A 27,612-nucleotide genomic window follows, 5' to 3' on the forward strand; every position below is an offset into this window, starting at 1 on the left:
AATGGCCCAACCCACCCACGCACACATGTATGCACATAAACGCCGATACACGCATATATACATACATATACAATTCAACGTATACATAACATATGCATACACAGACATATACATATATATACACATGCACATATTCACAGTTGCTGCCTTTATCCATTCTCGTCGCCACCCCGCCACACGCATACATAAATACTGCTTGTTTAAGACTAATGTATGCTCAACATTAACTCGTTTTCTATCCTTTCTTTTTTTTCTGAATGTACCATATACAAAACCAAGTTTTTGCTAGACAACACCATCCGTTGAACTACGCCCTGCCGATACGTCGACGACATTCATGTCGACATAAGGAACTAAGAGCGCCTTAGGGTACTGCAGAAGGCCATGGAAGACACATCTGTCCTAAGATTCACTTAGGAGTTGAGTGTGGACAACAAGATCCCCCCTCCTCTTCATGAAGACGTCCTGGCTCATAATGGATAATGGCAAACTATTGTCCATTGTAAGTCTGCTGATTAGGACAGGTGTCTGGGCGCTAAAGATGAGTGCCTCCTGAGGTACAAATTAAGCGTTCGCTGAGTCGTGCTTACAAGAGCTGTTCATCATGCGTTCTCTTCCACCATGAAGAGCAAATTTCACTTAACAATAAGACCATTTTTAAAGACACGATTGTGTTCGTCTAAACTCGATTAGTGAACCACAACGAACGAAAATCTGGAGTTTTTAGTAGATTTTTCTTTATGAAAACCAAATTTCCTTGGCCCACCAGAAGGACGAACGGATCCTGAAGGAGATGATAGACAGGAGAGTTACCCGCAACACCCCTGATTTCTATTCCCTGCAAAAACAAGGAAGCTTGTGACTGAATTATGAGAAACAAACTCATCCAGAGCACAAACCCACCGCAGTCTACCGAGGTAGTTTACAAGTACTCCTGCCCATACGAAGGTTGTAAATTTCAAAACAACGTAAACTACATCAGTATGACCACTGCATCACTCGGCCAACACATAACAGTCCATCTTCAAAACGGAGGTCCCGAACTCCATATGAAACAGCAACATAAATTTTACTTGCCATCATCTCGGTGAAACATGATACGGTAATAATGATACATTGCCACAACCCTTACAAGACGACAAATAACAGAAGGCATGGACATAAGAGGACATGACCCACTCATAAATCATCATGGCACAGGACAAGCTAAGGCCCTACAATTACTCTCAACAGCACCCCAGATGACCCCACTGTCTCTATTTCTGCGCGCCTTTCCCAAGCGCTGAGACTTAAGGGGGAACCCCTTACCCGTCGACCCACCAAGTCTGATCCTTACCGACCGCGGTAACCAAACACGAACTTCGAGGGAACATGGTCCCGAGATCAAGATATTACCTGCGTCATCGCTCTCTTCAAGATGTGATCCAATACTGTTGTGTTCTTTATATATATTGTATTGTGCCATTCTAAATCAATTTGACTGAAGATGGGCAGTGCTTCTATGACCGAAACGTCTCGTGTATTTCGATAATAAAGTGAAAATGGATAAATTTGATGTTCGATATATATATATATATATATATATATATATATATATATATATATATATATATATATATATATATATATATATATATATATATAATCTTATATTTCTTCTACATGGCTATCTCCCTCTGCTCTCCTTCGCCATGTCCCCCTCCGTGTTAGCTCTGACCTCGCTTCCTGTACCTCCACATGTGGTCCTCCCCCACGAAGGTTTCCCCAGACCCCTTAAAAAAAAAAATGGCCAGATTAACGGGGCTGTGTCTGTGACGAATGAGGGCAGAGGGAAGCTTACAGCCAGGTTGCCAACCGTACGTGTGACGCCAGCTGCTCCAAAACCGATCTCGGGATTCACGTTTGGAGTACCGTAACCGATTGTAGGCTGATCGTAGGGCTAGATTTGGAGAGGAGAAGCTAGGCAACTGGTGAGTTTGGAGATAAGGTTAGGAGGGAGTCGAGAAGCAATGAGAATAGAAGGCAATCAGGAGGAAGGTTAGAGATGAGAGAAGAATGGAAAGAGAAGGGAAGAGAGAGGAGAGAAGAGTGTGTTAGAAAGAAGCAGCTATGCAGGTCCGAAGCCTCGCCCTGCTTTCCTACCTATTAGCTGGGAACACACCTGCGCCAAGCCCTGTGGGGACGCTCGGGTTTATGCTCGTATGTGTATGTGTTTACAATTTGTGTGTTGCGGTGGGCGAGTTTTTACATTGGCGTTGCCCCGTCTGTGTTAGCAGACCTGAAACCAGACACTGAAACCGAAAACGACAGTCTCGTTTTGGCCGTAATAATGAGACCCTCATTCTCAGAAGACGGAGGTGAACAAACATCGGAAACGGGTAATGAATATTCTTATATCTCTGAGAGTGAGAGATCTTCCTTCGCCCTGAAATGTTACTGTGATACATGGCTTTTATTTCGTGCATGTTTCTGTCATCTATTGACTAGTGCGTTTTTGAATTACTCCATGTCTGTTTACGCTTCTCTACGAATATACTTGAATATATATCTATTGAAGGTGGAATGCATTTGATTGTGGGTTATTCCCATAAGATTATGTTTACAAAAGTCACCATCTTACTGATACGTGCATGACATTTATGCCAACGTACGAACATACACGCATACTTAGTGGCCAGCGTTACTGACCATGACCCATCACGGGCCAGCGGTACGAGGTTGAATCCTGGGCGCGGCAGTCGACTCACAACAAATCCCAGCTGTTCATCCTCCCCTTGTATATCAGCACAGTTCTGTTGCCCGTCGCTGGAACAAGGTACATTTATGTGCCACTTCAACAGCTGGGAACAGATTGATGATGCGTACACCATTGTGTGCTGCAGTGTATGAATACATACAAAAGGTACGAACTCCTGGCGGGATTTTCATCCAGACGATAGATGGCGTACACAGAAATGCTCGTCTCTGCTTCTCATCAACACTTGTCTTTTAGGCCGCGTTTTCTATCGCTTATTCCAGCAAAGTTTTCCACTCTTTTGTTTCTTGACCGTATTGGAATTGTCTGTAGGAGGATCAGAGACTCTGGCTTTGTCGGACGAATCCAGGGAATATCACAGTAATTATTACCATCATTCTTGCAGTTGGAGTTGGTGCTCTGGTAATGTACTTATATCTTTAATCCCTCGTAATTTTTTTCTTTAACAGTGAATGGTGAAGTTCATCCATATTTATTCGGGTTCAGTTACGTCTATATGGAACGTTCAGGATACTGTCAATGACGTCTACTTGGTGCGAGCGTTTCCCATCATGAACGTTTAAAACTGTATCATCATCATGAACGTTCATTGTCGGGAGGTCAGTTTTCAGAGTCTTCGATGGGTAAGGGCTTATGCACGGCCTCTGTCATCCTCTGGCGCTACCGCTCACAGGATGGGCACAGGGTGGACAATAAATTTGCCTGGGTTACCGGGACATATGAAATCATGACAAAGAAGCAATACCTGACTTATGAGTGAATATAGCATGAATATTATGCGCGAATTTAGAATAAACTTGAATTATTAAGTCAGTAGAGGTCTACCGCTTTTGTGGTAGACAATGAATTAAAGATTCTATTGTCGAAAATTATGTGTGTCAAAACAAGACTGGAATTACCATTAGAATATCGTCTCGTTTCCTTATTGATGCCTACTCAAAAAATCTAATCCAGAAGAGTTCCAGGCTAAATTTTCGGTGTGTGTGAGTAGTTCAGTGGACGAATGCCACTCGAAACAAGCGTCTCTTTTCGAAAGAGACCCAATGGGTGACCTTCCTCTCCTCTCACAGGCCAGGGAAATTCCCTCTAAGACATAGAGAGCAGGGAGGAAACATCCCCTGAAAATCAAGTGCAGTGTGTGTGTGTGTTACGATGACCACTGAAGCAAACTTTGGGTATAATAGGCAACAGCTGCTCCATGATGCTGTTCACTCTACCGATTAGTTTCATTCCCACTGTGATTTTACATGTGCAAATTTCTATCTTTTTTTCTTAAGGTGTGAAAATTTCGCTCACTAGACGGCCAAGTCGAGTCTAAAGACTTTATGTCGCTATGTATCAGTGCTAGATCCCTCAAGAAAAATAGGCGGTGAAAATTTGCCTCGTGCATAGATTGTGCTTCATCGATGCTGCTGTTTGGTGTGCGGCTGGCTCGCCTGGTGACATGGGCGTCCCTATGGCGGGTGGTGAGGTGGGCGGCGGCGGTGGTGAGTGTGGCCGTGGGCGTAGACGGCTACCACAGTCTGCCTCACGTGGTGTCCACTCACTACGGTTCCCTGCGGGGAGTCATCGTCACGCCAAACCACCGCGCCCTTAGGCCCGTCGCCGTCTTCTTGGGTGTGCCTTACGCCGCCGCGCCCGTGGGCCATCTGCGCTTTATGCCTCCCAAGTCCCCTCCTCATTGGTCCGGCATCAGAGGGGCTGAGACTATGCCCCCGGTGTGCCCCCAGAAGCTGCCAGACCTGACCAACAAGCGAGAGGCCCTCAAGCGCATGCCAGAGGCCAGATTCAAGTACCTTCAGCGCCTCCTGCCGCTCCTCACCAACCAGAGCGAGGACTGTCTCCACCTCAACATCTACACTCCGACAAAAGGTAAGAAACGTGGTCTGGGTACAAACAGCTGCCAATGGTAACATGAAACTGACTGTCAAATCTTATTAGATATTTTGGTTACGGGACCTGTGAAGGCCATCTGTCACTTATCGCTGTTTATCTTCGTCGCTCATAAGGGCTCACATGAGTAATGTGATCTGTTGTCAAGCTTGTAATGCCATACCTGTCACGAACATCATATCCTGATGTGTAATGAGTGAGGTGAGGTTCGCCTGCGGCAGTGAGGCGACCCGTCACCACCTTGGCTATATCTGCTGGAGACTCATACATTAGAAGGTCACTTGAGACAGTACGAAGAGAAGAGGTTTCATACGTAATTGATCGTGCTATCGAAGGTGTTGAAGTTAGATTGAGCTGCTCAGTTGATACGTTCATGATTCATCCCCTGTACTGGCTCATGTATAAGGAAGAGGTAAAGTAACATATTGACGTTAAAGTTGGCTCCGTTTTGTGAAAGGTTGATAAAAATCGTGCTAATGTAGAGAACGTTCTTAAGAATCTGAATTTACCAACTCAAGTAAATGACTTTTTCATATCTTAAAAGAATGACTCATGTTTACGTAAGACTTTTGGAATATAATACAGTAATAAACTCATCAGACAGAAATAGAATGGATTAGACTTTGTACTTTCAATCATTCTCTGCTAAATCAACAAGCGGTAACAGGATCTCACCATCTACGTCTAAGTAGCATCAGAAGTGCTTTTTATCGACTCCTGAAACTGTCCTGGAGGGTTTCTGAGCTGCAGAAGCCAGTCTTCCCCTCTGAAAGCCATGGATCCGTAACCTAACAACAGTTAGAAAGATTTCCAACAAGTGATAATCACAGATGCTCACGACTTTCTTAAAAAAAAAAAAAGAGCTGCTAGTCATTGTTCTTCATGTAACTATATATACCATAGCATGATACGTATACAGAAAGAATACGAATTTTAAGTTGCACATATATGCGTTACCGATGGGCCACATTGCAGCATAGTGAGAGCGTAGGTGGTCTTAGAATTATCATTAACACCTGAAGAAGGTGTTGAAGGTTCTTCGGTTGGTGGATGTAACTTACGTTGACGGCCTGAATGACCCTGGCAGTTGATAGGCCTAAAGCCCAAACTACCAACCAACCTATGCGTTACCGGACTCCGATCGCATGTAGTTACGCCACAAGCGAAAAGTCACCCGTGTTGAGGCTACCTCATCGTCAGTAGTGAAAAAGAAAAAGAAAGCTCAATCTCATCAAGGAACTTGTCCCTTCAAAATAGCCTATCATACTCCTGCTACAGACAACAATGCAGCCTTGCAATTGCATAAGCCTGGTAAAAGGAGGCTCGGGGTAATGTAAATAAAGACTTTAGATCAAGCGCACAGACACACACACACACACACACACACACACACACACACACACAATACAAATATCATCGAGCAGGACCTAACATGCAGGACTCTGTGTGTGAGAGAGGGCCTTGGAAGTTGGCATTGTCTCTGTCACCAAATATCAGAATGGCGTTCAGTTATAAGAATAATGAAATACTCGTCAACCTATTCACATCAACCATTAGGCCCAGAATTCGAATATTCTTCTCAAATTTGGTCCCTACAGTTAAAGAAACCCCAAGTATCTACTAGAGAAGATGTTAACCAGAACAAAGATAAGCGAGTTGCAGGAAAATGTTAAGAGGGTTTAGATTTGCTCACCATGGAAGAGAGAAGAGTAAGCGGATGATATGATCACAACCTCTTCATCTCCTCCAGATCAGCTTGATGATGTAGATAGTGAACACTTCTTCGTCAGGTACAAGGATACAACAATCAAAAGCTTGACTTGAAATTTAAGAGGAGGCTTGTTAGGGAAGATGTCAAGAAATAATCTTATAAGAATAGTCGATAAGTGGAATAAATTGCGTGAATATAGTAGTAAATGCGGTGCTACACAGAGGTTTGAAATGCTGTAATGTCGGAGAGAATGTTCTCAAGAGATGTGGCACCCACTGGTTGTAAAACTCCCTCCCCGTACAGTACAAATTGGTAATTACAGTCACACATATGAGCGTATATGATACCAGTCTATTAACGAATAAAGAGCATGAAAAACCTAGATTAAAAAGGGAAGGATGAAGCATGGAGATATCGGCTAGACAGACAACAATAAAGAGAAAAATACTCGTGTCGATTACACTCAAAAATATACACATACAAAAACAAATACACAGACAAACACAAAACTTTCCACACCAAAGATCCTCTTACAAACACAGATTCCCACATAAGCATCGACTCAAAGACGTTCACATACGAAGATTAGAATCAAGAAGGAGACAAACACGAAAAACCATGATAAGACTGTACCTGCTTACTGCTGGTGTAGCACTGGTGTGACCACACCAAGGAGAGATATTCCTAGATATCAGGATTTTCAGCTTCATAAAATTCACCGGGGGACAAGAACCACCGTTACGTAAGCCAGTCAAGTGGATGCTTTCCCCGCTGGGGAGGGTTGGCAGATTGGGGAGTAAGATAGTCGAGGTCTTAACACCCAATGGAGGTTTGGTACTATGTACTAGAATATACGTGGGAGCTGAGGCTTCTATTGTAAGAGCTCACAGAAGTAGTACCAACTAGTTCTAGTAGATTGTACAGATATATCAATCGTGGTGGTGGTTGACTAGTCCTCTGCGAAACAGTCGTCTCCCTACTGATGTTTACGATCAGTGCTCGCCAGTGGCCAAGAGTGGGTCTTTTTGGTTTAATGTTGGAGGCTCCAGTCACGAATAAAAGTCCACATCAAGGCCGGGCCGTGGTTGAAATATAGAGAGGATTATGAAACGAGGAAAAAAAAAGAAGAGAAATGGGAAACTATTTATGAATTTTGGAGGGAGTGAAAAACCTGTCTTTTAAAAATGTGCCAGGTCACAGTCATTGCGAAAGACAAGAAAAGGTAGGGAGTTGATCTTGTATAAGCAAGGATATAATTACAACACGAAGATCTATGTTAAGACATGATACGAATAATTATATTCATATACAAAGTCCTCACTGCCTGAACACCACAAAATGATACAGCACATCACACACGCAACCTCAAGACGCCTTTCACTTCTATAAATACATCTCCCTTTGATCGTTTCATATATTCTCAGGAGCGCTTTCCCTCTGATCCAATTGGGCCTCTCACTTCCTTAACACTCTCTCAGTGTATCAGCAGTTTCACTCAATTTTACCAGGTTACCAACAGCCACAGTGTCACCTGCCCTATGCAAAGCCGAGAAGGAACCTACAAGCATTGTTCACCACGTAACTTCCCGCCTTGACTACACCCCACACAGATCTCCAGCTCAGTATACTGCTACGGCTTGACGCTCTCCGAACTCCGTGGTCTATGGCCGTAAATACAAGCAGAATCGCAGCCATGTCTAGCCTGCCATGTGCTTGCAGTTTCTGCAAGTGTCCTACGCTGACATCACGCCAATGTTTGAGTGAAAGGTGTGTACAGGAGATAGTCCACCTAGCTGTTCATCTTCCCCTTGGGGCTGGTCGGTCAAATGGATACCTGGCGTAGGCTAGTGTGTGTGTGTGTGTGTGTGTGTGTGTGTGTGTGTGTGTGTGTGTGTGTGTGTGTGTGTGTGTGTGTGAGTGGGTGTATCAATAGGAGTCACAAACATGGTAAGTACGTCTATACAAGGTTAAGAGACAGGGAAACATGAGTGTAATACTCTCTCCCCGTAACACACAAGAAGTGATCACAAATAATAACACACACACACACACACACACACACACACACACACACACACACACACACACACACACCCCTTGTAAAGCAAGTTATCTTAAGGAAGAGAAGAGTATTCCTATACAGGGAGTCACTTCGGCACTGGCCACATTTACGAGTCGACAACGAGTGTGTAATGCCGCAAGCTACCCGGTGACAGTGTCACCCAGTACCTCACGAAGAGACTGAAAATACACGATTTAGATGAGCATGTGACTCATGTTACTAGAAACCATCACTAGAAAGCAGTACTAAAAACGAGTACCAGAAACCAGTACTAGAAACCAGAAACCATCACTAGAAGGCGGTAACTAGAAACGAGTACTAGAAACGAGTACGAGAAACGAGTATCAGAAACCAGTACTAGAAACGAGTACTAGAAACCAGTACTAGAAACCAGTACGAGAAACGAGTCTCAGAAACCTGTACTTTCATGACAAATGTTAAAAAAAGAAAGTAAGATCATGCGGCAGCACATATGCAGGAAGGAGTAACATGCCAGGCATGCACTGCGCGCTCCCACAATAATAGCCTTTCATCTCCCGACCATCTCATGACTTATTCCCCCGTGCGTCTGTCTCCCGCCGACAGTATTTTCGTCTCCGCTGTTTCCGCTTGAGAATCTCCCCTCTGCTTCCCTACGACATTCTCCCCCTCCCTCACTAGTCTCAGTTTCCTTCGACCTCAACATTCTTCCCTCCCCTCTGTCACTCCCCCACCGAGACGCTCCCTCACCTCCCCCAGGAAGCCAGGCCTCCAGTGTCCCAAAGATCACGACCCCTTCTCCCCTCCTCTCTCTCTCTTTCTTAATTGGATGTTTTGAAGAGGAAAAAGAAAAGGGGTAGGACCGGAAAGTTAGAGAAGCAGAACATAATAACTTTAGAGTGTACAGATGTATAGAGTATGGGTTTACTGATGAGTGTGAATGCTTTGTTGGATATTAGTACTTTTAATGCCTGATTCTGATACCCATTCATGATGTTGTGTGTGTGTGTGTGTGTGTGTGTGTGTGTGTGTGTGTGTGTGTGTGTGTGTGTGTGTGTTCCATAGCTGTGGTGTTGTAGAGATCAAAAACATGTATGCATTTTGTATTCGTCTCACAAATATGAGCCAGTCGGTTTTGATCCTTTTGTTTTCCTTATTTTCAGTATATTGATATATTTCATTTGTGGCGAGTCGCACCGCCTTATTCTGAACCCTCTGTGCAGTATAAGAATTAGTGAACTGGAAGCCAACTGAATGGGAACAGGGGATACACTGACATTCGAAGCACCACATCCTTTACTAGATGTGGGTTTCTAGTCTCTTTCGTAGCTTCTGATTCTTAGAATCTTCAATAGCAAGTAACTGTGTATAGGTGTTCATGTTCTCGTTCCTTATGGGAAGGGAAGATATACTGTAGTAAGTCATAAAGAGCGTTGGTGGCTGAGGGAGTCCGCTTATCAAAGGAAATTCTCGTAATGTTACTTATTTTGTCATCGTTTCCGTTGCCTTAATACTGCGGTACGTTGGTTAAGGAAGTGGTGTAGTTGTCTCTTGGTGATTTCTTGGTCTCTGTCCCTCCGTCTCTTGACCCATCACCGCCATCCAGGAGGTGCTGTTGAGGTGCTCATCGCCAGCAGTCAGCCGCCCGGGTTGGTCATCCAGTGGGGGACACCTCGCACCTCCACCACACATTCCACAATGTCTCTGGTGATGACCTCCGCCCTCACTGTCTCCCTCCCTCTATCCCCTCCTTCCTCGTCCTTCAGCTGTCTCCCCCTCCTGCGCTTCCGTCCTCTCACTTACCCTGGCCAGCGTCGCCTCTCTCTCTCTCTCTCTCTCTCTCTCTCTCTCTCTCTCTCTCTCTCTCTCTCTCTTCTACCTTAGCCCTAACTCTCACCCCCTCCCTGCCCTGCCAGACCTCCTCCTACAATCTCTTCCTCATTACCTGTCCCAACTTTCCCCTTCTATTTACGCACCTCCACTAATGCCCCTCGTCTGCGGTAGCCACTGCCCTTGCCCTGTCTTCTCTCTATCCCATCTCTCGCCATCTCTGTCTTCCCTGAATAACTCATATGATTCATATTTTCTGCCTTCTTCCCCTTGTCTTTCATCGTAATCTTCCTCCTGTATATCTACATCTCGCACACCCCTTACCACTGTCTTTTCATCAACTATCTCTCACACAATTTGCTACGATACTATCTCTATTGATTTCGCTCGAGCATCTTGTATCTAGTCATCTTTTAATGAGACATTTTCCATTCCAGTATTACCCTTAAGTGTCGTCTTTCCCAATCGATTCTGCATTGGTTTCATCGGCTTCATACTCGCCATTGCCACCCATTCATATGCCTGCATTATCATGTCATCTCCTCATCTAATCCCATTGTCCGTCATGAATTAAGCCACAAACATACAATTTCGGAGGCTTATTTCCACACAGTTTCCTTCACTTTTGTAACACATTTCCCTCCACTTCGACGTCGCTGGTTTTCGTCACACGGCCGTCACACTAATTTTGCTTCACCTAATTACTCAGTTCCCCTCCCCTACCTATATCTCCCCCACCCTAGCCTTTTCCGTCCACATTCCTCTATCTCTCTCTCTCTCTCCCTCCCCTCCCTCTTTCCACCGCTCCCGGCCGGGTGCCATGTGACAGTAACATAGTGATAATGATAACGGTGAGTAATGATGATCATGATAACAGCGACAGACTTTTGCAAAAGGACCTTAAAGTCACCCTCTACATTAATTCAGGGTTAGCCTCACTCATGAATCTCTGTACTTACAAGTTGTACTGAATGTACGACATATATTCTTATGAAAGGTTTGAAGGAACTCATTTACCGATGTTCCTGCCCCAAAGGAGAAAATGAAGAACCCAATTGGTCAAAGTACAATTGCCTTTGCTCAAAGTACAATTGCCTTGTGCTGCCTAAAACATCATCAAGATTACTACCTACAAGTAGCACATTTAGCGAGGTGAAGGGAATACCACCATTACAATCAACAGAGTGGGAAATTGGCAGTGCATATTAGAGAGACGAGTTAAAAAAACAAAATAGGATACAAGTGGCCTTGAGGACATATGACCGGCTGAAGAAATTGGGAAGACAATCTCGTAAGAATGTTAATAGGAATCGCAGTGCAAGATATACTACAGCGTACGTGGATCCGCAAGAGGGTTAGGAAAAAAAAATGAGGAGGCGTGAGACAGGATATTGCTCAGAATGGGATACTCCAAACATCAGACCTCACAAACTATCTAAAAGAGTAAAGTATGATAATAGTGTGATTATCTTAGGACACCTTGGAACATTATCGAGTATGATTATCTTAGGACACCTTGGGACATAATCGAGTATGATTATCTTAGGACACCTTGGGACATTATCAAGTATGATTATCTTAGGACACCTTGGGACATTATCAAGTATGATTATCTTAGGACACCTTGGGACATTATAAAGTGTGATTATCCTACGAAACCTTGGGACATTATTAAGTCACGGATATGATAGTGTACATTTTTACCATTAAAAAGCTGATTATCAAAGTGATCAGTCTTATATTGTTTATACAACCCTATAGGCACTACGCCCTCAAACGAGAGCCTATAAGTGCATTCAACCATGATATATGGTCAAACGCTTCGTATAATTACAGTGTCAGTACTGGTTCTGTCTATCTGTAGTCAGTTCTGACGATGCAATTACACGAAAGCGCTTGATTAGCGTATTTTCCGTTTCTTTGTGGTTTTACACACACACACACACACACACACACACACACACACACACACACACACACACACACACATATATATATATATATATATATATATATATATATATATATATATATATATATATATATATATATATATATATATATATATATCATTAAGACTGTAAATACTCATGATTCAGCTAAAGTAAAACGTCACGAACGAGAGTCATCAAAAACGTTCGTAGAGGAGAGAGAGAGAGAGAGAGAGAGAGAGAGAGAGAGAGAGAGAGAGAGAGAGAGAGAGAGAGAGAGAGAGAGAGAGCTCCTTAGACGTGAGCGGGGGAGAGGGAAGACAGGCTGATGGGAGAATGTGAGGAATGCCGGCAGAATTCTGAGGCACATTACTGTCGTAGGAGTGATGCTGCCTGACTGGTCACAGCCCCATTGTGTTTGGCCATATGTGGCCCTATATGGCTCACCGGGAAGCCCCTGAGGTCATTAACGAAGGGAAAACGGAGCAGCCAATAGCCATTAAGCAACGTTAAGAAAAGAGGTTTCTCAGAAGATGCTCAAGCGATTCTCTTCAGAATTTCGAAAAATCAGAAGGTAAAAACTCGCTTTATATTCCTCAGCTACAGCTGGGACTCGAGGAAACTCGGGGAACATATTTATTTTCTTAATTCTCGGGCGAGGCTCTCCTCCCGCATACTCCTCTCTCACTCCAACCAATTGTGGAGGGTGATATGGGTAAAGAGAGTTTGGAATGATGCTGATGAATAGCTACTGACGCAAACCAATAGACTGATAACTGGACAAACAAATGAATTATTAGATTCGTCAACACTTAATGAAGCACATTATGATCTGGTGAGAATAAACGATTCTAAGAGTGTCTGGGTGAAATGAAAGACATTTAGGGAAGCAAGTCTTGCATTTCCGAGAAAGTGTGCGGCATACAGGAGATGAAATGTGGGCATGTGAGGAAGGGTAGAGAATGGCGAGATGAGGAAGTGACTGCACATTGCAAGTGAAAAAGAGAAAAAGAGGACACCGGGTGTTACTTGCAAGGAAAGAGTGCGAGTGACTGGGAAATATTAAAGAGAAAGCGTCAGGAGGTCAAAAGGATAGTGCACGAGCTAATAAGTGAGCAAATGAGAGATGGGGTGAGAGGTTCTCGGCAATCATCAAGGAGAGTAAGAAAAGATTTGGAAGAAGGTATTAGTGTGAGGAGAAGCGGACAAATGGGACCAAGTGAGCAGAAAGGGAAGTGGGAACAGGCAAAGAAACGATGAAGAATTAAAGGAGTAAGTATCTAAATGAAATAATAAATATGTGAGATGACTGGGTGGCAGAAGTTGTATTTTGGACGTGAAGGTACGTGGATCGAGAGAGGCTTGGCAAGTGGTTTGGTGAAAAGAGAAGAGGTGGTGAAAACCTTGCTTAAGATAAAGTGTAGCAAAGCGGATGGTGTGGGCGAGATTGCAGCTGATTTTCTAAGAAAGGAGATGAAAGAGTCATTCACTGACCACTGAGGACTTTATATGTATGCTAGATCAAGGTGAGGTGCTAGAGAAATGGTGAAATGCATGTATGGCGTCACTCAATGAACACAAAGGATACAAAGTGAATGTACCAACAACAGAGGTAATAAGTCTGTTGAGTATACCTGGTATGCTGTATGAGAGAGAGTGGTGATTGAGAGGATGGTAGCATGCACAGAGCATCAGATTGGGGAGAAACTGTGTGCAATGTGATTTCAGAAGTGGCAGACGATATGTGGATTAAGTATCTGTTTTGAAGTGTCTTTGTGAGAAAGAAAACGACTTATATGTAGCATGTGCAGATCTGCAGGAAGCGTATGACAAGGCTTATAGAGATTTTTGTGGATGGCGTTACGAATGTGTATGGTGTGGGAGGAAAGCTCCTAAAAGCGGTGAGGAATTCTAATCGAGTACGGCGCTTGTATGAGTAGGACAAGAGACAAGCGAGAGACTCCAAATGAAGGTCATCTTGCTTAAACCAATAAATCATTACTATAGATATGATACAAACTCCCCACAGATTGCAACAACAGATAAACCATCCTTCAGAACTTTTCAAAACGTGAATCGCAGATATATCTGCCTCAAAAAGACTGAATTTGGAATTCGATTTTAGGGGACTACCCAACACATTAAAACTCTGCCTATACAGTCTGGATTCACCGGCTTAGCAGAAAAGAAGACCTGAATCCTTCTTATCTGTGCTCTCGGTTTATTGGACTGCTTAAGGAGCTGTCGCGCCCTGAAGCGGCAACCTGGAATTTGGAGTTTTATGGCCGACTAGGAGAGCAAAATGAGGGTCGAAGGTTCTTCACTTTACGAGGCGATCAGAATTACCTCTTTTTAAGAGGGAGCTACACCGCTGGGGGCTGAGGTGCTGCAGTGGCGTGAACAAGATGTTTGAAGTTGTGTATCATTCAAACGGTGCTATCACCTCAATGACGCTCGAGTGAGCGGCATCTTACAGACCTGAATTATTTTAAGAAATCCACTGATATTAATTATAAAGTTCACCCGTCCTTATTCTTATCGCTCTGCATCTGGAAACACAATTCAACGCCAATTATGAGTACTAATCATACTCAAGAATCAAGCTTATGTGCCAATCTTCAGCCTAGAATTCATGAGTAAAGTGAGCCAGTAAATAATCATGAATTTCGTTTTGAGTGGCGAAACGTGACGGAAGGATAGCTGCCTAGTAGTGTATACAATTTCGAGGGCCTCCGTGATTTACCGGTTAGCGCTGGTGACCGCAACGCATTCACGGCCTATCAGGAGTCGAACTCATAGTTTCGAATCCTGATTGCGGCAGTCGGTCCACAGTCAACCCAGCCATTTATCCTTCCCTCGGAGTTGGTCGAGAAACTGGGTACCTGGCTTAGGCATATATATATATATATATATATATATATATATATATATATATATATATATATATATATATATACGGCGTCAATGAGGTGGCCATGATTAGGGGATTCAGTTGTCTGTGCCGTCTCAGTTAACACAGAAAAAAGTGGGATCTGTGAGGGATAGGAGCACTGAGAGGCTCCAGACTTCGCGAAGTGTGATCTCTATGAGTTAGATGGTAGTAGGGAGGGCTTGGAGCAGCATCGATGCAAAAACAGTGCATTTGTGAGAGATCATAACGGGAAGAAAACATAGTGAAGAGGGAGTTTATAGATAAGTAAGACAACAGTTTAAGAGAGAATTGGTTCTGTGAAATGAATGGGAAATGAAAATAAGAGAGACTTACAGGTATGTAAACGATGAATTGAACAAGCGACTTGTATAATGACCAACCACTCACTCTCTTCAGTCAGGCTGTAATGACAAGGATGGTCTATCCTTTAAGAAAACATTTACCTTACGGAAATAACGTTCAGGGAAAAGTACAGCCCGTATTCACATCTCCCTCTCATTAAGCCTCTTCACATATGGTTTAAGGCCCAGCCTCGATGTGGACTTCTGTCCGTGGCTGGAGTCTCCACCAGGAAAAGGAACAAAAAGACGTGGAATAGCAAAGTTGAGCCTTACTCTCTTTCTCTGTCAAACAGAGCTACTGAGAACCCGCATTATTTCCTTATGTAAGCCACCTTATTTTTGCACCTTTCACCCTTTCACACTTTTTTCTCGCTCGCTCTTTCCTTCATTTCACCCTAACCACAATCTTTTTTCTCTCTCCGCCAAGAATTAACCTCACTGAGAACTTTCCGCGACAAGAGACTACGTCGTAAAAACTAGAAAAAAAAGTTTAAAGGAAGCGAATAATGGGAAGGTTGTCTAGTTATCGCGCATGCGTTGGCGTTCATGCCCTGAGTGATCGCTGCAAAGTTTGTGTGTTGTAATGCGGTGGACATCAAACTCCTTTCAAGTGATATAAGAATAAGCATACATCGTTTTGACAGGGAGTAAATACTTATTATATTCCGAGTAAATTGTAAAGGAAACCTGCATACACTACACGACTTAGTCTTGCAGTGAGTTCAGGCAAGTCACGTTCTCTTGCCTCACGCACCACTCAAGAGTGCTCCCTATTCTCCATTGACACTCGAGATGACTGCAGTGTTTGAAGTGAGTGACTTAAGATAAAAGTACGGTAGCTAATAACAGCTCACCTCCTCAACTAACTCACTGGCCGAGGTGTTCGTTCACTCCTCCTGTGTGGCAGAGACTGAGATGTGATGCCAGCTTGGCAGGTCCCAGCAAGAGCAGCACCAGCAACAGCAGCAGCATCGGCAGGAGCTGATGGTGAGTCCTGGCGAGGTGAGGTGAGGGCGAACCTAACACGAGCATCGCTGTCCAGGCTGAAGGATGTTTCTTTTCTGGTGTTTTTCAGAACGATAGACAGAATCTGGCATGGCCCGCAAAAGAGATGGGACAACACGAGTGTGAGATTCTCTCTCCCAGTAACACACAATTAGTAATCAAACATAGGAAGCACATACACCTGGGGACCCAGGAGTGTAGAACCCTCTCCCCCATACAGTATAAAGAGGGGATTTGTCCCATCAAATATGGGAAACTCTTGTGGTCACCCCAAACTCCGCCGCCTACTTTACTGCCCTGTTTCTACCACAGTTGTGATTATAACTACACATAACCTCCTCACAGGCTATCAAGCATCCTCCTACTTTTCCACAACTATGTTATCCACAAGCAAGTCCCCCTTCAGTTCTCTGCCGATCACCCGACAATCCTTCAGCTCTCGACCTCTCGTCCATTCTTGTCGTTCTCTCCCTGTTCTCTCCCATGTCTCTGTGTTTACCCTGGATTGGAAAAATCCACAGCAAATTAACAACGGGTGTGGTGCCTGGGACGTGCTGATGATGGGTGTGGTGCTTTGGACTTGCAGATAATATCTTTGTTCAAGATGATTTAACTTACTAATCATCGGTTTGGCACTATGGTGATGCCTCTGTGGCTTGAGTATATTCGCTGAAACGCAGTGAGAAGAAGAAGAAGAAGAAGAAGAAGAAGAAGAAGAAGAAGGAGAAGTAGAAGGAGGAGGAGGAGGAGATTAAGAAGAAGAAAAAAGAAAGAAGAAGAAAAAGAAGAAGAGGAGGAGGAGGAGGAGGGAGAAAGGAAGACAAAAGAAAGATCAGGAAGAAGAAGAAGAAAAAGAAGAAGAAGAAGAAGAAGAAGAAGAAGAAGAAGAAGAAGAAGAAGAAGAAGAAGAAGAAGAAGAAGACGAAGAAGAAGAAGAAGAAGAAAATGATGATGATGATGATGACGATCATGATGATTATGATGTCGCTTTTCCACTCGCAGTCATCAGCAGTTGGGAAGAAATGTACTTCATTCACATCACCAATACTACGAACATTACCAATGTAGTAATGCGGAGCGCCCGTCTGCTTGCTTAACTCCTTGATCTTATGGCCAAGGATCCTAAAACAAACAGATATATATACTGTATTGTTACCCTTTCATTCCTCATCCACTAATTCAGTTCCTATTTTTGGAGTAGATTTGTTTATCGGTTTATAAGCTCACGCAAAATCTCGGCCTTTGAGGTGTGGGCCTTGAGCATCGCTGGAGATCTCCTCTTTAGGAATGTTTATATTACATACTCGGCGGTTGTCAATGACTGGTCATACCTGAACTAGATGGTGAATGTATCTTCTTTGCATGAGAGAGAGAGAGAGAGAGAGAGAGAGAGAGAGAGAGAGAGAGAGAGAGAGAGAGAGAGAGAGAGAGAGAGAGTGTGTGTGTGTGTGTGTGTGTGTGATCACCGTTTCTGTATTACGCAGAGAAAGTTTTACATTAGCGTTGCTCTTAACCGTGTACATAAGTGCCACGTCTTTACTCCCACGTGAACACATACACAAACGCTAGCCGAAACCAGGTACCCATTTATCTACGTCATAACCCTGGTTTAAGATCTTAAAAGTTTTTGTCAGGTCACCCCTCACTCGTCTCTCTTCCATGGTGGGCTAATTCAAGTCCCCTAGCCTTTCCTCGCGATTCATTACTCGTAATTTTGATCCAACCTTTGATGCCTTCCTCTGGACCTTCTCTATTAGCTCTATGTGCTTCTGTTGGTGGGATGACCAAACTTGAGAACAATATTCTAGTTTTTGGCCTTATGTAGGACGTGAGCTGCCTGCAGAATATTTCCCTAACTATCTAACCAAGCATAAGTTTCTTCTATTTTGCAAGCAGAAACTTAATCTTCCTAACTATACCCATAGGATGAGACTCTGTCAACAGCGTAGGGGCAATATACGTAGATTCCCAAGCCTCTCTTACACATAATCAGATTTCTTATTTCTTGCTAGACGACTTTCATACTGAGGCCTTATTTCACAGAGACCCATTATCATTACATATAGTCGGGGTGAATTCCATCGTCCTTATGTCTGGCCAACTTGGGCGTCCATGTTGGTTCACTTATTTGAAGGGAGAAATATCCTCTCTACACTGTACGGGGGAAGGGGTTCTACACTCGTGGGGCCCCAGGTGTGTGTGTGCTTACTATTTTTGATTACTATTTGCGTGTTGTTGAGAGAGAGTTTTACACTCGTGTTGGCCATTTCTTTTACTTACACAACATGTTTTTACTGTTGGACACACACACACACACACACACACACACACACACACACACACGCCAGCCTAAACCAGGTACTCACTTATCGACCAGCCAAAAGGAAGGATAAACAGCTAGGTTTTCTGTCGACCAGCTGCAACGCCCAGCATTCAAGACTGGGCGGACCCGTGCGTGAACCGTGGTCAGCGTCACTGACCACTGTACCACGGAAGCCTATAATTACTTTTTGTGATTGCTTGTGTGTATTGTACGGGGAGGGAGTTCCACACTCGTAAGGGCCCATCTATTGAGTATTCTCTACCGTCATACAACCTCTTAAAAATATGTATGCTGCCTGTATAAACCATGTCCACAGTCAATGTTCCAGTCATCTACCAGACTCAAACTATAAAAGTATTTCTTTACGTCCTTATTTAAAAGTTTCTTACTTAATTTCATGGTTATGTCCTCTGGTTTCTTTAATCCTATGCCTCTCAAAATTCTGTCCACTGTCCACTTATTCGATCTCTTTGAAAAACTTAATGGGTGTGAACAGGTCACCCCACAATGTAACAGCCTCCAAGGTGGAAAAATCTAAAGCCTCCAGACTTCCCCTGTAGCTCAGCTCTCATTATTCTGGTGGCATCTTTGTTGCTCTCCTCTGGACCTTCTCTAGGAGTTCTTTGTGCTTCTTTAGGTGCAGCGACCAAACCTGAGAAGCATGTTCTAGTTCTGGCCTTATGTATGACAGGAATAGCTTGCTATTCATTTCTTCATCCATAAAGTTGAAAGCTATTCTGATATTTGCCAGTAGACAGTTTGTATCCTCAGCTTACTCTCCTGATATGGGACTCTGGCGACAGGTTAGGGGCGATGTCTACTCCCAAGTCCATCTAACACGTAGAATCTTTAAGCTTACTTCCCGCTAGGCAATATTCACATGCGGCCCACACCCGTAGCCACCACAACCCTTGTATGCAGTGCGTCTATATCAACAGTAAAGGAACCGCAAGCTCAGAACTGCTGTTCTAAGAATATCCAGTTGTTTACCTTACCCAAATATGAAGTATCTTTTAATACACTTCCGAATATACAGTTGGCAGAGGATATCACTGCTCACCGCGTGACGTCCATTTGCAACAGTTGGTTCTGAAAACAGTCGATCAATGCTAAAAAAAAAAAAAAAATAAATAAAAAGTGCGTTAGAGGATGTTTGGCTTCTTCGGCTTCAGACCTATCGATTCTCAAGGTCGTCTGGACGACAATGTCAAGGTATTATATCTAATGGAAAAAAAAGAGAAGAAACCTGAACACTTTTCTTATATGCTCAAGATAATCTTAGGACTATACTTGCTTCTCGTTGCTTCAATTATCCTGGAAGGTTGAGGTAACATGTTACATACTCCTAGGCAGGAGAACTGATGCCACCTTTGGGGCTTGGTCAGAGGTTCTTGCACATGGGTTCTCGCATTTGGGTTCTTGCTCTTGGGTTCTCGCTCATGGGTTCTCGTACATGACTTCTCGCTCATGGGTTCTCGCTCATGGGTTCTCGCACTTGGGTTCTCGTACATGGGTTCTCGCACTTGGGGTCTTGCTCATGGGTTCTTCGCACTTGGGTTCTCGCGCTTGGGTTCTCGCGCTTGGGTTCTCGCGCTTGGGTTCTCGCACATGGGTTCTCGCACATGGGTTTTCGCACTTGGGTTCTCACTCATGGGTTCTCGCACTTCGGTTCTCGCACTTGAGCGTCATATGGCAGGCTATAATCTACCACAGGGGTATTCTGGTGATGATATGTATCTTTTATTTCCATTAACCTTACGTTCACACGTTTATCGAGTTGATTCTCTGCGTACAACATACAAGGGATGTCTGATGATCTGGCTTGGGGAACAGTGATTCCCAGCCCTTTCGTTTATCCTTCGATCAAAAGGCAAATAAGGAAGGTTTTGAAGTGTAATGATCTCTGATGACCTAATGAAAAGTAAGCATTTCCAAAAAAACAGTGCAAATAACGAACAGAATTCTTTGACTTAATGGAAGAGCCTTCAAATACGAACCTAAGAATCTAATTCTCATTTTTTATAATTTACTTCTCTGATAACATCTTGGATACCCAGTTTTAGTCACCCAATTTGAAAGAAAAATAGACTTAGAATAGAGAGAGCACAGCGGTGAGCAACAAAGATAATTCCCAAACTGAGAAACAAATTCTGTGACTTAAGCTTACTAAAGTTAGAAAAGGGCTTTGATAAAGAGATTCAAAATCATCAAAAGCTTTCATGATCTCATCTAAGAAGCTCCCTATGTCTGATCTCACTAAAAGCAGTGTGGTTGCAAAATTGTGGGAAAACATTTTCCTTCGACTAAGGAAAAATTGCCATCTCTTCTACAGCACAGTCGTAAACATATGGTATATGATTTACCAATTAGAGCAGTTGAAAGCAACGTCATAGACACGTTTAAAATTAGACGAAATAAATACTTCGCTTTAAGTCCACGACTGACATTAGTTACAGGTATTTCTCTTTAAGTAAATCATCTATATGCTTTTCTAATCTTACTACACATATCTCTGGGCTTCTGATCTCTTCCGCTACGTCACAAACAGTGTCGAGAGGATCTAGTGGTCTGTCGCTGTTTGGATTCTTTTATAAGAGTCGTTGCGCCACGAACTATGTTGGATCTTGTTCGAGTTTACGCAAAGCAATACGTCATTTATCTGCACGTAACATACCATATACAGTATAGCTGTGTCGAGTACTATATTACGTTAAGATGTTCATATTTCATATTGTAATTCCATGACTATCAAGATAATGGCTGGTCTTCTATACCAACATGAAAACCAAAAATTTCCTCATGAATAGAAAAAAAAAATTTCAAGGGCAAATAGAAGACTTAAAACAATTTGTGTGCATCCCTTGATAGCACTGGAGCGAGACCCTTGAACACGACGGTGTTGTACCTTCGAAATCAAGAACTGTACCGTTGTCCTCAGTGGTACAGTCTTTGCTGAAAGACATCAGACATGACGAAACATTTGGAATGTGATAAATATCAGGTCAAATGTGTCCATCAAATCCTCAGGTAATTCTTGAGTTCATAATAGACATTGTTCACCAAGAAAATGAAACATGATTTTAACTCTGAAGCAATTTTTTGGAATAGCCAAATAATCACGTTAATTAATCGATTCAGTTCTTCGTCTGCAGTTCTCGAAGTGACTGCAAAGAGAAGAAGACGACTTCGGGATATCAGTCTTCGTCGGTTCATCGTAGATCATGTGAACAGATACTGATGATAATAACAACAAGGAATTACTGGTCACATTAAAGAATCACATTCACTGTACTCACATCTACGTTTGGTGAAGGGATGAAAGCGCTCTTCTTTCTAACGGACGCGACACCAGTATGCATCGACGATTATGTTCTTAAACGCTGGTTTGTACATGGTAATATACGACAGCACCATCGGATGACAGTCTACGTTCGTTTTCCTCTCCTTACGACAATCAGTAAGTCGAAAGAGGGCAGGGCGCTGGTCAAGAGAGATGATATATGGTTGACGTAAAACTAGGAAAGAAGACATGACTGAAGATCAACAGAATCTTTGGAAAACCCCCATCAACCTTCACCACAAGCGGACTTTTACACTATTTTCACTGTCATATTAGAAATATAAATGCTCTGCTTCCGTCCACTTGGTGCAGCCTACGTAAACAAAGGGTGCGTTCAGTGGAATATTGTATCCATCAATGTGGACATTCATAATATTGTTCGTTCAGACCGTTTTTTGGAAAGCAAAAGACTTGAAAACATGAATAACTTAAAAGAACGGCACAACAGACTTCCACATCAGATGACTTCCATATACCTTTTCTTTTAAAACCGACCGTATCTACAACAGCCACACCTCGTGGACTACGTAGACGATGACGATAACAATGACATATTCCCGCAACTGAGTTAAGAACAAGGCAAATCTCAGCGCTGGATGAGAGTTACGAGAGGTTTTTTCATAGGTTCAGTCGAGTCCCATCTTTACATTTCATATTACTTCGTCCTACATTTTGCCTCTCCTTCAAAGCCTTGCCCACTTTTGCAAAACATACGCAAAAATTCTTGAACTTCGATGTAAACTCTTTGTTTACAAGTGTTCTGATTGGTGAAAGCATTATGTTCAAGTAGTTTCGGTCAGAAGGGCTAACTACTATACCACAGAGACCCTTTATATATATAAATATATATCTTTCATACTATTCGCCATTTCCCGCGATAGCGAGGTAGCGTTAAGAACAGAGGACTGGGCCTTTGAGGGAATATCCTCACCTGGCCCCCTTCTCTGTTCCTTCTTTTGGAAAATTTAAAAAGAAAAAAAAAAAGAGAAAAGAGGATTTCCAGCCCCCGCTCCCTTCCCTTTTAGTCGCCTTCTACGACACGCAGGGAATACGTGGGAAGTATTCTTTTTCCCCTATCCCCAGGGATAGGGGATATATATATATATATATATATATATATATATATATATATATATATATATATATATATATATATATATGATACACCCTAACCTCGAGTGCATTCCAATGTCCTGCCATAAGTCTACTGCTGAGGACCCCCCTCACCCACCCCGGACAAGTGCGTTTTCTGGGCTCATTGCCTATAAGAGTGCGTCCTCCCCCCCGCAGAGTGTTGCTCTTGGATCCATTTACCCGAGGCTCGTTGCTTCTTACTTCCCTCAGGGTTGCGTTACCTGCGTTTACTAACGGCAAGGTGCGTCCGTAGCCCATCCCATCATGAGTGTGTTCTCGGGTACACACACACACACACACACACACACACACACACACACACACACACACACACACACACACACTCTAACTCCTCTAAAAGAGTGCGTCCCACAAGTATGTCTTTCATTCAACTGCCACCAGTCAATACACAGAGAACTTCGGGGTGGATGTTTATCATCTGTCTTCAAGAATGCAACTCAAATGCATCCTCAAACCTCCACCTCACCTGTGTACAACCTCAGCCCGACCTGTGTGCAACCTCCACCTCACCTGTGTGCAACCTCCACCTCACCTGTGTGCAACCTCAGCCCAACCTGTGTGCAACCTCCACCTCACCTGTGTGCAACCTCAGCCCGACCTGTGTGCAACCTCCACCTCACCTGTGTGCAACCTCAGCCCGACCTGTGTACATCTTTAACCCAGCCTGTATGCAACCTCCACACGACCTGTGTGCAACCTTATCTGACCTGGGTGTACACCTATCCAGACCCGTGTGCAACTCCCACCGACGCCTGTGCAACCTCCGTCTGACCTGTAGTATAGTATTCACGCGCCCGCACGGGAAGTATATGAGTGTGTGTGTGTGTGTGTGTGTGTGTGTGTGTGTGTGTGTGTGTGTGTGGGGCGGGGGGCAGAGGGGGGCTGAGATATCGCTAATGAACGTCCATGGCACGCAGCTCTCTCTCTCTCTCTCTCTCTCTCTCTCTCTCTCTCTCTCTCTCTCTCTCTCTCTCTCTCTCTCTCTCTCACCTGGCTTTTGGCACCTGGCTCTTGGCATTGGCAGCGTAGGTGCCAAAGTTCGCCACCGAGGGAACGCCTGTCTGTTGTATCTTCCAATAATTCCCCCTGAGGTTGTTCTCTGCAATGATAATGTGTTCACGTTCCAAACGAAGGGTGAACTTCGATGAGGTGTGTTGTGTGCTGGACTTAGGAGAACGTGTGTATGAAACGTGGAACATGAACGTGTGTATGAAATGTGGAACAAGAATGTGTGTATGAAATGTGGAACATGGACGTGTGTATGAAATGTGGAACAAGAATGTGTGTATGAAATGTGGAACATGGACGTGTGTATGAAATGTGGAACAAGAATGTGTGTATGAAATGTGGAACATGAATGTGTGTATGAAATGTGGAACAAGAATGTGTGTATGAAATGTAGAACATGGACGTGTGTATGAAATGTGGAACAAGAATGTGTGTATGAAATGTGGAAGAAGAATGTGTGTATGAAATGTGGAACATGGACGTGTGTATGAAATGTGGAACAAGAATGTGTGTATGATATGTGGAAGAGGAATGTGTGTATGAAATGTGGAACAAGAATGTGTGTATGAAACGTGGAACATGAACGTGTTTATGAATTGTGGAACATGAACGTGTTTATGAAATGTGGATAAAAAAAAAAAAGAAAACAGCAACATAAGCGAGAGAGAAGCAACATGGATTAAAGACTGTTCGTTTATACAGTGGGAAGAAGGGGAACAAGTCAAAGAGATTACGGTGGAAGTAGCAGTAACAGCAGAGGGGCCAACAAGAGGAGGAAACAGAAGGATCAAGACCAGCAGAGATGAGGAAAGAAACAGAAGAAACGACAGCTCAAGGAAGCAGAGGCAACGCAGACGACATCAATACGGGAAGGAGCAACACAAGCAACATCTTCAGGAGCAGAAGCAACGCAAGCAACATCTTCAGGAGCAGAAGCAACACAAACAACATCGACTGAAGCAGAAGTAACGCAAGCAACATCTACAGGAGCAGAAGCAACACAAGCAACATCTACAGGAGCAGGAGCAACACAAGCAACATCGACTGAAGCAGAAGTAACGCAAGCAACATCTACAGACGCAGAAGCAACACAAGCAACATCGACTGAAGCAGAAGTAACGCAAGCAACATATATAGGAGCAGAAGCAACACAAACAACATCGACTGAAGCAGAAGTAACGCAAGCAACATCTACAGGAGCAAAAGCAACACAAGCAACATTTACAGGAGCAGAAGCAACACAAGCAACATCGACTGAAGCAGAAGTAACGCAAGCAACATCTACAGACGCAGAAGCAACACAAGCAACATCGACTGAAGCAGAAGTAACGCAAGCAACATCTATAGGAGCAGAAGCAACACAAGCAACATCGACTGAAGCAGAAGTAACGCAAGCAACATCTATAGGAGCAGAAGCAACACAAGCAACATCTTCAGGAGCAGAAGCAACACAAGCAACATCGACTGAAGCAGAAGTAACGCAAGCAACATCTACAGAAGCAGAAGCAACACAAGGAGCATCAGCAGGAGCGAAGTAACAACAACAGGAGCAGAAACAGCATGAGCAACATCAACAGGAGCAAAACACGGAACATCATCAAGAGCAGAAACATCATCAAAAACGGAAATAACACAAATAACATCAGCAACACCAGAGGCAGCACAAGCAACATCATCATAAGCAGAAGCAACACAAGTGACATCACCATGATCAGAAACAGCGTCAACCAGAACACAAAATAGCTCAAACAACATCAACAGCAGCTGAAGCAAAACAAACAACGACAACAGGAGCTGAAGCAACACAAACAACGACAACAGAAGCAGAAGCAACGCAAACAACATCAACAGGAACTGAAGCAACACAAACAACATCAACAGGAACTGAAGCAACACAAGCAACATTAACAAGCGCAAAAATAACAACAACCACATCATCAACAACCCCAACAACCACAGAGTCATCAGAGCAGCAATAACAACCACGGAACCATCATCAGAAACAACCACATCATCGTTAGCAGCTACAACAACAGCAGAATAATAATCAGCAACAGGGAGAACCACAGTATCATCAACATCATCAACATCAACAACAACAATAACCACATCATCATCAACAACATGAATAAAAGCCTACGCATCATCATCAACATCATCATCATCAACTACAACAAAATCCACATCGTTATCAACATCAAACAATAACCTCAACATCAACATCACCAGCATCAACAACAACAACTTCATCATCATCATCAGCAATGCCAGCTACATCATCAACAACAACCATTTCATCATCAGCAACATCAACAACATCCCCAGTATCACCAGCAACATCAACAACACATCAACAACAACCACAACATCATCAACAACAACCACAACATCATCAACAACACATCAACAACAACCACATCAACATCATCATCATCATCATCATCAACACACAGACATCATCATCATCATCATCATCAACACACAGACATCATGGAGAGCATCAGTCAATACCTCATCAGCAGACAACATCAACGCTAACATCATCAAGCAGTAGCAGCAGAGGCGCGCCAAGTGTTGCATATATACAAGTCAGGCACTGAGGAGCCGTGGGTGACACTTCCACTCCCTCCCTCGACAGAGGGAGTCTGGTGGAGACGGAGTGTGAGGGAGGGAGAGGCCAGGCTGGCAAGGGCGCGGGGGGTTGTAGGGAAGAGGGATGGTGCGAAAGGGAGGGAGGGGACGAGTCGACGCTCAGGGAGAAGGAAGCTAGCCAGTCTCACACGTCAGTACAACCAAGATGTCAATACAGCTCGTCCATCGACGTCACCCATCCATTACCATAATCCAGACATCAACAGACGCAGACATCAACATACGTAGACATATCAATATAACCCAAACATCAACATACCCCAGAGATCAACATATTGGAAATCAACACACCCTAAACATTGCTATATGTAGACATCAACAGCATCCATCCCCCCCCCCCCAGACATCCCAGTCATCGATCTACCTTAGACATCATCACAGTCATCAATCTACCCCAGACATCACCACACCCACTCATCAATCTACCCCAGACATCAACACACCCAGTCATTAATCTACCCCAGACATCACCACACCCAGTCACTAATCTACCCCAGACATCAACACACCCAGTCATCAATCTACCCCGACATCAACACACCCAGTCATCAATCTACCCCGACATCAACACACCCAGTCATCAATCTACCCCGACATCAACACACCCAGTCATCAATTTACCCCGACATCAACACACCCAGTCATCAATCTACCCCAGACATCAACACACCCTGTCATTAATCTACCCCAGACAT

At 43.6% G+C, this 27,612-nt stretch overlaps 1 protein-coding gene across 1 annotated transcript in view; it reads left to right on the forward strand.

Annotated features, from left to right (window-relative positions):
• Nucleotides 1-1,763: 1,763 nt before the first annotated feature.
• LOC139754259 (neuroligin-4, X-linked-like) overlaps nt 1,764-27,612 on the forward strand; it is a 247,558-nt gene continuing 221,709 nt past the window's right edge. The window contains exon 1 of the mRNA XM_071671611.1: nt 1,764-4,627. Coding sequence (XP_071527712.1) covers nt 4,162-4,627 — 466 coding nt within the window. The 5' untranslated portion in view covers nt 1,764-4,161. The remainder of the gene's footprint in view (nt 4,628-27,612) is intronic.

The sequence above is a fragment of the Panulirus ornatus genome, chromosome 16 (assembly GCF_036320965.1).
Source record: "Panulirus ornatus isolate Po-2019 chromosome 16, ASM3632096v1, whole genome shotgun sequence".
Taxonomy (NCBI): domain Eukaryota; kingdom Metazoa; phylum Arthropoda; class Malacostraca; order Decapoda; family Palinuridae; genus Panulirus; species Panulirus ornatus.